Source organism: Nuphar pumila, chromosome 10 (genome assembly GCF_984573655.1).
Source record: "Nuphar pumila chromosome 10, dmNupPumi1.hap1.1, whole genome shotgun sequence".
Taxonomy (NCBI): domain Eukaryota; kingdom Viridiplantae; phylum Streptophyta; class Magnoliopsida; order Nymphaeales; family Nymphaeaceae; genus Nuphar; species Nuphar pumila.
The window spans coordinates 3,183,020-3,200,186 of NC_143258.1; the positions used below are offsets into that span (position 1 = coordinate 3,183,020).

Here is a 17,167-nt window from a genome sequence, read left to right on the forward strand (position 1 = left end):
CCTTCCCCCTTCAAAAGTGTGCTACCCCCATGCTTTAATTTGAGGGAAGCGTGCTTCCCGCTTCCGAAGCATACTTCCCCATAGGGGCCCTTCTGGTAACTAGGGATATAAATGATTTTGGCGCAACCCAATACCCTACCCGAATCTGAGTCCAATTTGGTAGCCAAATCTGGATCTGATTAATAATCAGATCCAAGTCTGGTATTAAATTTTGAACTCAAACCTAAACCCGAATCCCACTAAAAACACGACCTGATTAAGTGTAATTACTAGGTTTTAAGCTAGTCAGATTCGGGTTGGGTTTTATTTTTTTTCATCCAAATCTGAATTGGACTACAAACCCAATTAAGTTAGATTTGGTAATGCCTGAATTCGACCCGAATCCTATCAGTTTACATCCCTGCCGGTAACTATGGTTTGGACATTAACCAAGTCCCACATCATTTCAACTTTATTTCAGATGTGGACAGATTATTGATGCACATTGACCTCGTCACTTGCTTGAGTCATAATCATAGCGAAATTATAAATAAATAAATATACAAATAAAAAAATTAATTCAAATGGAGGCAACGAGAAAAATAATATTAATTGCATACGTTTCACTGACAAAGTCTTCCAGAAATTAATATGAAGATAACAAAGATAATGAAAGATAAAGATAATTGCAGAAAGATAGAAGTGTGATATTAGTCCGGATCGGGTGCAATCACATGGCACAAAATTTGTGCATGAAGCACCTAACCTTGAGCCCCACAACTGACAGGCCTGTCATTAAGATGGAGGGTGATCAAATGCTTAATGCACAAATATTTGTGCAATCATATTGCACCTGTTTTTTTTTACTGCAGTCTGAAGGATATTTTTGCAGACAAGGCAAGCAAAATAAATATTTATGTTAAGCACATAATAAGCACGGATGGATATGTAGTTAGTAATCTATGTACATAATTTGAGGGTCATTGGTAGGGGTGCAAACGGATAGGATATAGTTCAATATCCCACCCGCATGCACATGTTATTTCTGAATTCAGATCCTCAAAGTAAATTCAAAATGTGCTTTCAGATGGATTTGGATTTGCTAAATTTGATTATGTTTTATTCAGATGTGTTAAATTGTATTGTTTTCGGATTTGGATCAGTATTTTAGGTTGAATATAATTCAGATTCGAATCAAAATCTGGTATAGCTGTATTTTTTTATATGCAATGAACTCGTTTTTAATCTCTTTTACCAGGTCCAGTGTTATCACATATAACTTTGGATCTAGATCGAACCCTTTATCATTTGATCTGATCATTTGGATCCAGACTCAGATTTTCGAGATTTAGATTCGGATAAGGCATGCACTACAAGAAATCTGCGGATTAACGATGGACACTATTAATCGATAATTCATCATAAATCTATCGCTAATCCGTTTAGTGACGGATTGGCGATGGCTTAGCAATGGATAACATCCATTGCAATTTTCTGGTCGCTAATATATTAGTGACGAAACTGATCTATCACTACTTTCATCGCTAACTTTCAATGGATTAGCGTATGTCATGATTCATCGTTAATTCGTCGCTAAATAAGGATTGATTTGGTTTTGCGACAAATACATATTTGTCGCTAAGCTGTCACTAAAATTTCACGATTGATACACTTTCATCTCTAAATTTCTTCGCCCAATTAACGATGGCGTAGCGACGGATTACATTCCATCGCAAAACATCAGTTGATTCAGTTTTTGAGACAGATGAATATCCGTCCCTAATCCGTCGCTACATTTGCGATGGATATTAACGCCAAAAATATCCGTCGCTAATCCATTACAAAATTTAAAAAAAAAAATTTATTTGAAATAGAAATATCGAAAGAAAATTCTCGTTATACAATTTATATAACCTATGTATGAAAAATAAAGTACACATAAAAAAGATATATACAAAGCAGGGGAAACAAATTTAGCACAAGTTATAAGTGAAACAAATTTAACAACCAACTATAATCCTTGTTAAGTACTAATTAGTTACAAGTGAACATATACAAAGAGTTTCGATTGAAACAACAAGTATTTGCAACAAATTCAACACATGAATCTAATCATCGTCAAGATTTAGAGCATCATCCCCTTCATTGTCTTGATCTGCTCCTTCATCCATGCCTGCATTAGCTCCTCTACGTTGATAATCTCCAACATCTTACAAGAGAACCGAAATGTTAGTATTGATAAACAAAATATAATGAAATAAATTATATGCAATGCACCTAATCTAAGGAAATCAAAGTAACATAGCTGAATGACACAGACTAGCAATAAAGTGAAGAACAATAACAACATTCAGATATGTGTTCTAAGGCTGACAAAAAAAATTCATAGTATTCAATTATGCATATATGTGTTCTAAGGTTGTCAAAAAAATATCATAGTGATTCAAGCATGCATATATGGTTTATAAGGCTGTCAAATAAATGTGTTATGTATCACAATCATGCATATATGTATTCTAAGGCAGTAAAAAAACTTTCATAGTGATTCAATCATGCACATATGTATTATAAGGCAATTAAAAAACTTTTATAGTGATGAAATCATTCTTATATGTGTTCTAAGGTTGTAAAAAAACGTTTATAGTAATTCAATCACGCATATATATGTTATAAGGCAGTAAAACAACTTTCATAGTGATGAAATCATGCTTATATGTGTTATAAAACAGTAAAAAAACTTTCATAGTGATGAAATCATGCTTATATGTGTTCTAAGGTTGTAAAAAAACTTTCATAGTAATTCAAACATGCATATATGTGTTATAAGGCAGTAAAAAAACTTTCATAGTGATGAAAACATGCTTATATATGTTTTAAGGTTGTCAAAAAACTTTCATAGTAATTCAAGCATGCATATATGTGTTATATATAAGGCAGTCAAAAAATTTTATAGTGATGAAATTATGTTTATATGTGTTCTAAGGTTGTCAACTTTCATAGTAATTCAATCATGCATATATATGTTGTAAGGCAGTCAAAAAACTTTCATAGTGATGAAATCATGCTTATATGTGTTCTAAGGTTGTCAAAAAACTTTTATAGTAATTCAATCATGCATATATGTGTTATAAGGCAGTCAAAAAACTTTTATAGTGATGAAATCATGCTTATATGTGTTCTAAGGTTGTCCAAAAATATTTCATAGTGATTCAATTGTGCATATATGTGTTATAAGGTTGTCAAAAATTTTATAGTGATTCAATCATGCATACATGTGTCCCAATGCTAGCAATAAAAATTCATAGTGATTCAATCATTCATACCTGACGAGCACCAAAACTTATGTTGAATGCAGATGAAGTTCTCCTGTCCCAAAAAAAGATGCACAACTCATTATGGACAAGGTTGGGAATGACTTCATGTAAAAAGTCATGCATTGTGTCCTGAAGAAGTTGACAGACATCATCCCAAGAAACAGCAGGGTCAATCAGACAGTGGGAGTTGATGCTGGCGGAAGAACTCTGAGAGCCCTGACTGCAGAAGGCAACGACTAGTGTGGTGTTAATGTTACTCCCAAACCCGAACACACGACCTTTTTTGGATTCACTGGTTGTAGTCACCCATGTTTCAGACTAAAAGGCGGATGTTGAGTGGAGTCATCGCCATATCGCTCTACCATCTATTGGTCGTATGATTTCTATAAAGTAATGATTACAGTAAGAATTAATAATTAAGAACTATAATGTTTATGATAATGTAAATCATGATAACTTATATATTACAATGTTTATTAATACAATAAATATATACCGTTGTCGCTCTCACCTTCTCTGATATGAGCTCTCCCATGCTCTTACGTTTATGTGTTTCAACAAACATATCTTTGTAAGGCACAATGCCTCTTTTTTTGGCTTTCTGTAAGGTTAAATGATAAAAAAATCAATTAGAAAGTATGCATAAATACTTATAAATTTGACAATATATATATATATATCTATATCTATATATATTGATGAGTTACTATTTTCTTCTGGTGGCTCCCAAAAGTCTTAAAACCACCTGTGTGTAGATGGGCATTAGGCATCTTCGCTCTATTCTGTGCAGCCTTTGCTGAGCAGTTTTGAAATTCATGGCTCGCTCACTTGTCGCACATTTCATCCCAATAATCTATCCTGATAATAGAAGGGTCATGGCCCTTTCATTACAGTGGATCATCTATCCTACCAGCTACTTTTATTGTTGTAGTCTTCATATTGTGTAATATGTTAGTAAATCGATTGACAGCCACCTTCTGCCACACTATCGTCGGGTCCTGCTCCTCCTTTGCAGTCGCGAAACGATTCGAAGCCTAGAAATAATTTCAGAAAGTTAGTGCACATGACTATAAAAAAAAATTATATATGAAACACATTAACTATAATAAACGATTGTATACCTTAAATGAAGACTATAATCTTTCCGACACCTTCTTCGGGTACTCTTTCCATTGAGCGACTAATCCTGGTAGATGCTGAAGTAGTGACTTCCTAATTTCTCATATTACTTCTTGTAGCTCGAACCTCGTGCTGCACATGAATTGGTAAACATTAACAATCAACTATCGATATATACTATTTATAAGATAAGTATTGGACAAGTGACAATATAATACTTATGATCGACTATCAATATACACTATTTGAATGAGTCATCTTGTGTCAAACTAAGAAGACCCTGCATCCGACGTTGTTTCGTGATGTGTATGAGTAACTGGTGTAAGTGGGTCATGTGCAGGCGAAAAATCATCTACAAAATAATGAGTTAGAAATTCATACAATACACATATAAACTAATCAATTATATATTTATTTAAATGATATACCTATTGAAGGATTACGTGAAGACGAAGGCTGATACTGGCTATCACTGAGTTGAGATCTTATAAAAATAATTAACAAGTAACAATTTTTATATCAACATATAAGAAAAAATATAATGAATTCTTATATTTAAATATAACATAAAGACATCTACCTAATGTTGTCCCACGACCTCCACTTGCTCTTCGACCACTGTGACCTCCACGAACCATATTCTAATAAATAAAAATATTATTTGGATCAGTTACATAAATCTTGATCATAGCATGGACATGATATATACATGAAATGTAAAGATTGAAAAGTCCTACATGAATTAGTTTTATAACTATGCATGTACATGCTAAATATGCATTGAATGTAACATGATATGCAATTCCATGAGCATGAATACATAATCAAATTGAAAATAACTTCATGCAAGCATGGATACAGTCACGTCAAACATGTACCTGCAGCAAACACACTCCAATATCCCGCTAACTACAACCATGACTAACATGGACTCCGAACTAGAAAAATATGAGTATATAAGAAACTGATGTGGTATGTATTATAAAATGTACTTCACTAGCTCGAGTATGCTTCCTCATTACTTGTTTGACTTTCATATTCTTCTTCTTCCTTCTCCTCCTCTTCGTCTTCTTCTTTATTAGGCACCCATCCACTTGGTATATCATTTGGATCACATTCTTCTATACGTGTGCCATCAAACAATGGAGATGTTACATGCAAACCATGTGTGACATCATGACCATAAAAGAAGTCATGCATATCATCTGATTGATATTAATCACCTTCTTCAACAATCTTGTCTTCCTGTAACTGATCATACTCGGGGTATACTTTAGACTTCACCTTGCAAACCGCCCACCATTCATTTTTATCTGACTTCCTTGTATTCAGATATGAAGTATAGTAAACTTGTTCAGCTTGCGACGCTATTATGAATGGTTCATATGTTCTAAACCTTGATTTCACCTCCACAATGCCTGAAGCTTTGTCGACTCTTGTTGCTGTGGGATCAAACCAATGACACTTGAATAAAGTTACTGTGTTATTTATGCCTAAATAAGTCAACTCCATTATTTCTTCAATAACACTGTAGTAGTCAAGTTCATTTTTACCATAACTGTTACCCTTGACACACACACCACTATTTATCGTTGACTTGTTTACACCGTACTCTTTTGTATGAAATCGATTACCATTTACGATGTATCCGTTGTAACATTGCACAACTTTGGTCAGACCATTTTGTAAATCACATATTTCTTGATCATTAACATCACCATGACAGACCTACAAGCATAAACAATGACTGTAATCATGACCAATTAAGTAACATATTATTGTTTACACGAAAAGAATGCATGTCACTGTCCTTATCAACTCTTTCAACCATGCTCCAAACTTATTTTCACGTTCTTTCTGTACTTCTGAATCAGTGAGATGTGGAAGTTCTCTTCGCAACTTTAGATCAAATCGTTTGCACTTAACAAATATTTATATTACCGAACCATGTATGCACGTATAGAACTTAGTGTTACATATTAAGTATACTTACTCGATATAGGGGTCGATCACTGAGCAATTAAAAAAAATATAGATTTGTGCTGCGTCATGCTCTCAATCTTCCAAGAGCATGTTTTCATAATATAATTTCACATGGAGGGCATAATTATTTCGAAAATAACTTCATGCAAGCATGGATACATGACACACACACATATATATATCATAAAGATATTTAGAAAGATAAAATCACATTCATAAACACAATACATTCAATTTAAGCATATTTTTATAATATAATTTTACACGAAAGGCATAATTAATTCAAAAATAACTTCATGCAAGCATAAATACAACAACGTCAAACATTACAATACGTTCAATCATTCATATCACAATAATGTCAAACATGTACCTGCAATAAATACACTTCAATATCCCGCTAACTACTACCATGACTAGCATAGACTTTGAACTACAAAAATAAGAGCACTTCAATTTTCATATATTCAAATCATGCTCAACACGATCTTCAAACTCCAGCAAAACAGTCATAGATATCCACAACTAAGTGAGTGTATACACAAGAAAGCGTTGCATCTAAGAAAATAAATAACATGTGATGCACTTGCATCACTTACTCACCACGGATATTTACCCGATTTGTATTGCTTTTGCATTTATATTTTTTTCTTATTTCTTTTTGCATTGCATTTTTAGCCACATGCGATGCTTAGCACTAAGCATCGTACAATTAACTCAGTTATGTACCTGCAATACACATTTATATATGACAGAGGCAGCACTCCCCCACTGCCTGGTAAAGAGAGAGAAGCAGTATACCTGCAGACTCACCGATGAAGGGTATCCGGCCACGGGTCGGTTGCAGAGCAAGGCTACCGAAATAGGAGGACGACAAAGTCACCAGAGTGGGTCAAGAGAAAAGAGAGCGATCAAGGCTATCAGAGAGGGAGGAAGATGAGAGGAAGAGGAGGTCAGCGAGGGAGGGTCGCAGGTGGGGGGGGGGGGGGGACTCCAATGGCTGCCGATCGAAGGTTGGAGGTCGGACGAGAGAGGATAGAGGGTGAAGAGGGATGAGGGCAGCGGTGAGAGGGGAGGCACAATCGGGGAGAGAGAGGAGGAAGGTGGGTTCAACCCTCTGCGGCCTATTAAGTGCACGACGAGGCTGCCAGAGAGGGAGGAAGATGAGAGGGGGAGGAAGAAGAGGAGGTCGACGAGAGAGGGTTGCAGGTGGGGGGCTGGAGGTTGGACGAGAGAGGAGAGAGGGCGAAGAGGGACGAGGGTAGAGAGGGAGGTGGGGTTGTCGACGAGGCAAAGAGGGTGGGCCGGACGCAGGGGATGAGGTCTTCGAAGGGCGTCGTCAGTGGGTCACCGAAGAGCAGGGGCGGAGATGGCGAGCAACACGGTGGCAGGGGGCAGAAAAAGAGGAGGTTGGCAGGCGGCGATGGCACACGATGATGGGCGACGGGCGGTGATGGTCGGCAGATGCACACGATGGTAGGTGGATAAAACAGAAGGAAAAAGAAAGGGACTCACATTAGGGTTTTATGGAGGAAATTAGCGACGGAAAAATTCTGTCTCAAAATTCATCGCCAATTAGCGACTAAGTCGAGACAGAAAAATTCTGTCGCTCATCCATCGTGAAGCTAAGTTGGAGTTTGAGACAGATTTTTTCCGTCGCTAAGCTATCGCTAAGTAGCGACGAATTTTGAGACAAAATTGTTCCGTCGCTAAGTCTGTCTCTAATTTTAATTTTAGTGATGGCTAGTTTTCTCTAGCTAATCTGTCGCAAATTTGTGATAAATTATTTCTGTCGCTAATTAACGTTTTTCTTGTAGTGATGCTCCTTAGTCATGGGTTATCTAATGTTAATGATCTGTATAAAGGGTAGGGACACAACATAATGAACACTATAAGTCTATAACTAGAGCTGTTAAGCCAGCTGAGCTCATACTGACTTGTTTACAAAAAAAGATACATCAAATTTGGGAGTAATAAGTTTACAAAACAAAATTATTTTAGAGCCGGAAGCAATAAGATTTTATCTATATTGCTTTCAAACCAAATACATATAATATTATATGATGTAAAATATATTCAAGATATATTAATTACTGTGTATAAGCTTATATGAGTTGAGCTGAGCCAAATGCTTATTGTTCTTGTTCAGCTTGCGGAGCCTAGTTTATGAGTTTGAATGAGTCAAACACCAGCCAAATCACGAGCAGCCTGGCTTGTTTCCCCGTACTATTGTCCAATATAACTGTGTTTTCCTGTTCTCGACTGTTCTCTAATTTCATCTTGATAGCAGCGAGCAAACCTGGATGGCCGGAAGGAGATCCAGTGTTCGGGGTGTTCTGCCCAACCAAGAGCAGCCATATAGTGGCTGCCCCAGGGACGCAGTGTACTGCCCCAACTTAAAAGGGACAAACACTTATAAAGTGTTCGGCTCCGAACATAGAACCACTCCTCTAGATATGTTTTTCAACTTGTTTAGTTAAGTCATAGTGGGCCAACAACACCAATGAGTTGAACAATCCATAGCTTCCAATATGGACAGGTACTTTCTGCACATCTTGACCGTCTCCAAAGAATCACTTCATTTCAGAATGAATTTTCTTGATGCCTCTCTCTCTCCCTCTCCAAAATATCGTGAGATTTATGAAAATCTAGTGATTATATTGCGAGAAATTGCCTGAAAGTTTAAGACAAAGATTAGCAGCTATTTATCATGAAAAACTCTGAGTTTTTTTTTTTAATGTGTTTTATTTATATTTAATTCTTATAAAAATATTATTTTTTATTGCCAAGATTTTGCCAAAAAATTCGAAATTTATGAAAAATTTCAAAATCTCCCAAGTTTTTGACTGCCGATATTTTGTCTTTTTTTTACTTTTGTCACTATATATGATCGTAGATGTGATCTGCATGTTTTATTTAGTGAGGATTGGCCCTTGGATCACCAGATTCTGATGTATGAACATGTTTTCCAGCACATAAAAAATTCAATGGCTGTAATTTTTTTAGCTTTATATATATATATATATATATATATATATATATATATATATATATATATATGGACCCAAGGGGTCCATTCTCACTAAATAAAACAAGTAGATCACATTTATGGTGTCTGATTGAGTTCATTAATATGCGTACTGAAGACTTATATATATATATATATATATATATATATATATATATATATATATATATATATATATATATATATATATATATATTGTTTTAATCTTGTTCAAAACTGGTTAAAAAAAGAGAGTAAAAGGTGAGTGATTAAAAAAAAAGTTTTCTTTTAATCTTGTTCAAAACTGGTTTCATTAATTTCTTGTGAAACATGGTTTTGATAAACTCATGGATCTTCAACCGTACGTTTTGTTGTTGGGGACACAGAACTCTTGTGTTCCATGGGACGAATTTTGCCATAAAAATACAGGGACGAGGTTAGATCTGCTATGGCTCACTTTCATTTTCTTGTCTTTGGCCTGAACATCATTCAACAGTGGCACTTTTGTCCTGATAAATAATTCCATCTCCAACTCAAGTTGGTTTGTGTGCTTGCATGCGCGTGAGAACGGATCTCATCATCTGACATACGATGGATCGATCTTACGTTCAATCCTAGCCATCCAACCGACGGTTAAGATTAGCCTATATCTAGGTATGTGGAACATGGTCACCTGTATCGTTCGAGGTAAATTCTTGGCGAGGGTTTTTGTTAGAGATATTTTCAAAAAGTGATTTTTCTTTAAAAATTCTCAGAAGCTATGAATAATAAAAAGATAAAAAAATAATAAGTTTTACAATGTTTTTTTTACAAAACTACAAAGAAACAATTAGAAAATGTTTTAAAATATAAAAAAAGGATAATTAAAAAACTGTTTTTTGAAAATAGTGAGAAAATCTCGCAACATTATAGGTCTGGTGATATTTTGAAAATTCGATAAATTATCAATTGACCTTGAAAACTGATAATATCGTGATATTTTCAAAATATCAACGATATGAGCGGCTATGATGTGGACTAATCCAGGGATGGTTTCTTCCCAGTCAAGGATGTAGAATAAATTTGTATGGCCAGATTTTAGAAAAATATGAAAAAAAAACTCTTCACAAACGTGGTATGTTGGCGGTAGGCAGGTGAAAGTCGATATGATTTTCATAAATATTCAAGCTATAAAATTCATGTTTTTCATTAGAAAAATATGATCCAACTGTTGTTTTCTAGCAAAATCGATCATGTTGAATGCATTTGCACGGTCAAATTTCCGAAAAAAAACTGAAAATTAACCCTGTTCACTCACTGCAGGCAGGTTAAAGTTGATATGATTTTCATAAATATCCAAGCTATACACTTCACTTTTTTCATTAAAAAAATACGATTCAAGTGTTGTTTTTCTAGCAAATCGATCAGGCTGAATGCATTTGCAGGTTCAGATTTGCGAAAAACAACCTGAAAACCCCTGTTCACTCACTGTAGGATCTTAACTTTGGTAGGCACCTACTCCCCACCCGACTTGCGGTAGAGGCAAACCAAACCAAGTCACAAGCTATTCGGTTCATTTACCAGCCTTACCTGGAACTGTAAACCTCTTGATTGTCATGCACGGAAGCCTTAATTTGATGTTTTTGTTGAAGTATCAATAGCTAGCCACAGCCGAAATTTGAGACGAGGAAGGTTCCTTTTGGTTGGGAAAAAATAATGGAGGACATGGTTGGTGAAGTTAAGTAATCAAACAAGGCACCCCCTTCCCCTCTACCGTGTCCAATATCCTCACTATTCTTCCCTCATCCTTTGCTTCATGTTCACCCCTCAATTCACCAAGAATTTTTAGCACAGACTTAGAAAATTTAAGAAATTCTTGGTGGTTGGGAATTTGTTAAACTGCCTCATTTTCTTCCCTTAGAGAAAGTCAAGTCCACACGCATAGCAATGTGTCACTCCATCCTTATAACCCTACATGCCTCATAGGCTTTCTCTATCTCTCTCTCATCCAAAATAGAAACTTCATTGCTGCAACTCTCTCTCTCTCTCTCATAGAAAGTAGAAATTTCATTGCTGCCGCTCTCACAGACACTCTCTCTCTCTCTCTCATCAACTATTCAATACTGTGGCGCTCTCTCTCCTTCCCTCATAGAAACAGTTCAACACTCTCTCCCTCTATCCTTCTCTCTCATACAAACAGTTTCTCTCCCTCTATCCTTCTCTCTCATACAAAAACAGTTTCTCTCTCTCTCTCTCTATATATATATCCTTCTCTCTCATACAAAAACAGTTTCTCTCTCTTAAAAAAACAGTTTAACTATATCTCTTTCTCTCTGAGGAGGAGGAAGAGAATAGGAAAAGATGGTCTCTCAATCGTCCATTGATGATGCATCGTCTGAATCGGTGTTGTCGGAGCTGGAGGGGACCCTTCTGAAGGACGCGGACACATTCTCCTACTTCATGCTGGTGGCCTTCGAGGCGTCGGGCTTGATCCGCTTCAGCCTCCTGCTGCTGGCATGGCCTCTGTTCCATGCCCTCAACAGGCTTGGCTACCCCGAGGCGGCGCTCAGGCTGGCGATCTTCCTGGCGGTGGCGGGGCTGCCGGAGAGGGAGATCGAAATGGTTTCGCGGGCGGTGCTGCCCAAGTTCTTCATGGACGACCTCGACGTCGAGGCATGGCGCGTGTTCAGCAGGTTCGGCCGGAAGGTGGTGGTGAGCAGGTGCCCGCGCCTCATGGTGGACTGGTTCGGCACGAAGCACCTTGGCGCCGACGCTATCGTTGGCCCCGAGCTCGCATTCAACAGGTTCGGCCGGGCTACCGGATTCGTGTCTTGCTCGGGAGACGGCGCGGCCGCGGACAAGATCAGGAAGGCCCTCCGGGCCGACTGCCCCGACGTGGGGCTCGGCCGCGCCTCATCCATGCCTTCCCTCCTCTCTGCCTGCAAGGTATGTACCATTCATTGAACCATCTCAATTAGCAAGAAGACGTGATGCATGGTTCCTCTTAGGGAGGCCCTGCGGCCCACTTCCACATCCATAATTCATGCACCCTCATTGCCATCTCCATCTTTTGAGATGGACGGTGCTCCGCATGGCTGGTTTGGTGGTGCAAATGGATTGGATTTGGTAGGATCTCCGATCCAAATCTGATACATGAGTTCTGGTTGTGGATCTTAAAATAGAATCTGTATGTATTTTTCAAATCAGATTTGTAATTATAGGGTCATGCCCTTTCCAACATGGGACTCTAATTTGGATCAAAATTGTCAATTGGATACGTATTCAGATCCAAAACAAACTTGGTCCATTATATTCTTTACAAGTAAAATACATGTTTTCAACCTATTTTTGTTTGACCCAACATTACGGTATAAAATATCTGGATTCAAATACCAAACATCGGATCTGTTTTCCGATTAAGATCTGGATCGTCCTTATTACTTAAATTCAGACCTGGCCCATGTGTAGTAAACCGGTTTCTTTTTTTAATAAGACAAAAATACCCACGAGATGGAAAATTTATTGACGCTTTCATCCCTGACTCTCCAAACATCATGCAGGAACAGCACCACGCACCCTTCACCACGGATAAACAGACCCACTCGGACCAGCTCTTCCGACCACCGCCGGTCATCTTCCATGACGGCAGACTCGTTCCACGGCCAACACCATTCACCGCACTTCTCATCATCCTCTGGTTCCCTCTAGGTGCAATGCTAGCCCTGGTCCGCCTCATAGCCGGTGTCTGCCAACCTGTGTGGCTCATCCCCTACAGCATCCCCATCCTTGGTGGTGAGCTTACTGTTCGAGGCAACCCACTGCCGCCTGCAATCAGTCAGACCGGCAATGGAGTACTTTTTGTGTGCACACATCGGACCCTCATGGACCCAGTTGCATTATCCGTAGCTCTACAACGCAAACTTACAGCAGTCACTTACTCCATATCGCGTCTATCCGAGATCCTTTCCCCAATCCCGACCGTTCGTTTAAGCCGAGACCGCCAAGTGGACGCGGAAATGATAAGGCTCGAGCTTGGGAAGGGGGATCTTGTTGTGTGCCCAGAAGGTACTACATGCCGGGAACCATTTCTGCTGAGGTTCAGCGCACTCTTTGCTGAGCTGACCGACCGTATCATACCGGTCGGTATTAACTACCGGGTCAGTATGTTTCACGCCACTACGGCCCGTGGGTACAAGGCCATGGACCCGATCTACTTCATGATGAACCCGAGACCCACCTACGAGGTGACCTTGTTTAACCAATTGCCGGTTGAGCTCACTTGCTCAGGGGGCAAGAGCCCACAAGAGGTGGCCAACTACGTGCAGCGCTTACTGGGTTCAGCCATGGGGTATGAATGCACCAGGTTGACTCGTAGGGACAAGTATCAAGTACTCGCCGGGAACGACGGGACCGTATCTAATACTTCATATTGTTACCGTATTCTGAAGATGGTAGAGGGTCTTATACACTAGCATTGTTAGAATATTGTTTTCCACAGTGATTTTTTTTTTTTGCCCCTGTATGATACCGACGAATTTTTTTCTAGGTATAGATATTTTTTTTTTATTATTCATTGTTGTGGTGTTTGGTTGAATTTGAAATCTCAGGGCATGTATGTTTTTATTACTTGGTATGAAGCATAATAAATGAAATCCCTATTGTATGATTTAATGAGAGACTCACTTTCCCCTGGAACATGTATCACAGAGAAGAACTTCCAAGTTCTAGGTTGGTTTCTATTGGGAATATGCTGAATCACTTCATGCCATGGATTTTTTTCATTTTCACCGGATACAGTAGTTGGTTCACATTTTCAAACTGGATCTGGAAATTTATTGCAAGATCTGAGCTAGATCTGGACCTAGAACCAGACCCATTGTTCAAACGTTGGATCCAGTCTCGGGTCTAGCCTGACCAAACCCATGTCTACTGTTTGCAATCTTATCCAAGATAGAACAATAAACAACTCGCACCAAATTGGTTCAATCTAGTAGTAGTGTGATAGACATGGGATTGTAGGAACTAGCCCTACTAATAGGGATGCAAATGGGTCGGATCCAGGATGGAGGTTTTGCAAATTTTTTGTTGTTCTCGATCTGATTCGAATTCAAATCCTAAGTATTTAGTTGTTCTGGTTCTGACCTGTTTGCATCCCTACCTACATGAATAGTACTAAGGGCCTGTTTGAAATGTGTAGCTGGGATGGGAGGAGTTTATGCATTTGAAGAAGTAGCAGCTGCCAAATCCATGATTTAGTGTAAATACAAAGGAGAAAGGGCCTCACTTCCCATCCCAAATGCATAAACGCCCAACCCAGCGCCGAGATTCCAAACAAGACCACCAAGGTAGTTCGACCAAGATTTTATCTAGAGACCACCAAATGCGTAAATGTCTATCCCAGCGCCGAGATTCCAAACAAGTCCTAAGTAGGAAAGCATACCACTCAATTTATTCTGCAATGACAAGATTAAGGGGCCGTTTGTTTCACCCCATAACGTCGGAAAGAGGCCCCTTTTGGCATGAAAGAGCGCGTCTTCACACGGGGTTGAAATGAACATCCTGTCAAAATTGGGGTGTGGGTCCCATGCTATTTCATAAGAAACACCTAGTTTCGTATGAAATCAGTATCACACCTCCCCATTTGGGGAATGACTTTATCCCGGGCTTGTAACATATTCCCAGGAAGATCCCGTTTGTTTCATTAAAAGAAAAAGGCTCATTTTCATGTGAAAATGGATAGTTATTTAGGAGGCATTTGTTTCATGCCCTTTCTTACGAAAGAGGCTCTCTTTTATAGGAAATACTCTCTTTCCTAGAAAGAGTAAAGGGACCCAAATAGTAATTACAAAAAAGCAGCTTTCCTATCAAGATGGGTTCTAACCTCCTTCCATGAAAAAACTCTTTCCCTCCAAAGTGGCTTTTCAAAGAAAAGAGGCTTACTTTGAGTGAGAGTGTAGGGAACGCCCCCTTAGTGGGTGAAACATACCCTTCCTGCAAGGAAGTAAAAGGTGCCACGTAGCCCGGTTTTAGGCACATGTTTTTCTCCTACCTAACAAGGTTTCCTATGAAAATATTTTCATAAGCATTTTCTTGAAGAAAAGATGTGAAGGCCAGGTGGGACATGGTTGTTTTTCGACGGGTGTTCCTTTCATACGAAAGGCGCTTCTCTCCTTCGCCGCCCTAAAATGTGAACAAGTGAGGAGATCAGATCAAGTGATAAGTCAAAACACAAATTTTTTGTGCTTTGAAATCACCACCATCCATTCCGTAGTGATGACATCAGGACTTTTACTGTGGGTCCCACAGTTTAAACAATGAATGGTGGTGATGAAGGCCTTGGACGGTGGTGATTTCAAAACGGCATATCACCTGATCAGACCTCACAAATGAGGCTGACCTAGGCTTAGGTAGTAGAGAAAAAATCTTTTGTCATGTTGGTGAACTGCTCCAACATTTTCTAGGAAAAAAAGCTTCCAACTATTCATATCTGACTTATTTTAATCAAGCATGGCATTACCAATTATCAATTATTATAAATAATATATGATATGTACTATATAATATCACTAAGCTCTAAATCAGCACACGCACTAATATAGTATTGAAATATGAGATAAGAATCACTGTTCATCTAACTTTTCTTATCCGTGATCTTGAAGGTTCTCTCCCCTTATCTTAAAGGGATTGTACCTCGTGGGAAAGAAATTTCTAGTTGGAATTCATAGTGAGAGTTCTTTTTTTGGATTTATAACCCCAAGAAACCGCACCTAGCACTAAGACCTGGTCGTGCTGGCTCAGTCTGCCATATTTACGGTCATCGTGCCAACAACGCAAAACTCTGAGGCTAGGACTCCTGCCTCCGAGGACCTATACTACGTGTTGGCTTGCGCAAAAGGGTAACCCCTATTGGGGCTCATAGCGAGAGGTGGGCAACAGCCGGGGGGCCTAAACCAATTTTAGCCATGAAAAAGTCATGTCATGGCCAAACTAGTTCATCCAGCTAGACAAACTGGGCCCAAGGCCAGTTCAGGGCGGAAAGGTCCAGCCCAGGCCCAACCTAGACAGGCTATGCCATTGGCGGCCAGCCATAGTGACAAATATCGCGAGATTTATGAAAATCTTGCGAGAAATTGACTGAAAGTTTAAATCAGCAATTTCTTGCGAGATTTTCAAAATATTGCTAGATTTATAAAAAAAATGTAAATATCGTGATTTAAATGCAATATTTATGTTTTAAAAGGCTATTTATTGTGAAAAAAACAGTGTATTTTTTAAATATTTTTTATTAATATTTTCTTATACAAATATTTTATATTTTTTAAATTATTTTTTCATTGCCAACAATTTGCCGGAAAAAAAAAACGTGAGATTTATGATTTTTTTTAATTCTCACAAGTTTTTGAAAAATGAGATTTTGCGGTTTTTAACATTTGTTACTATGCGGCCAGCTAGATGCCTAATCTTTTGCAAGGGCCAGACCCAGAGCCGGGTCAACAGGCTGGGCCCTAGCTGACTCCCATTGAAGAAAACACTTTGGGTACATTCGGTTTGCTGGCTACACTTGACGTCAAAATGAATTTGATTTGGAGTCATACGAATCAAAATCACAAGAGGACCCTTGAGATTCTAATTCTCAGGTAAATTAGAAAACGACTTAGATTTCCATAAGTAAATGAAAATCGGTTTCTCACTGCTTGTTTTCTGATGTTTGTTTAGTTGTGCCAATGAGATTTGTTCTCTCATTTGAATGAGTATGAATCTCATGAGATGTTACCAAATAACATGA

At 38.4% G+C, this 17,167-nt stretch overlaps 1 protein-coding gene across 1 annotated transcript; it reads left to right on the forward strand.

The window, feature by feature from the left end:
• Positions 1–11,723: 11,723 nt before the first annotated feature.
• LOC149823272 (glycerol-3-phosphate acyltransferase 5-like) lies at positions 11,724–13,888 on the forward strand. Its single transcript, XM_090020005.1, has 2 exons — positions 11,724–12,327; positions 12,942–13,888. The coding sequence occupies exons 1-2, from the start codon at positions 11,743–11,745 to the stop codon at positions 13,851–13,853; spliced, it is 1,497 nt and encodes a 498-aa protein (XP_089876131.1). The 5' UTR covers positions 11,724–11,742; the 3' UTR covers positions 13,854–13,888.
• The last annotated feature ends 3,279 nt before the right edge of the window (positions 13,889–17,167 follow it).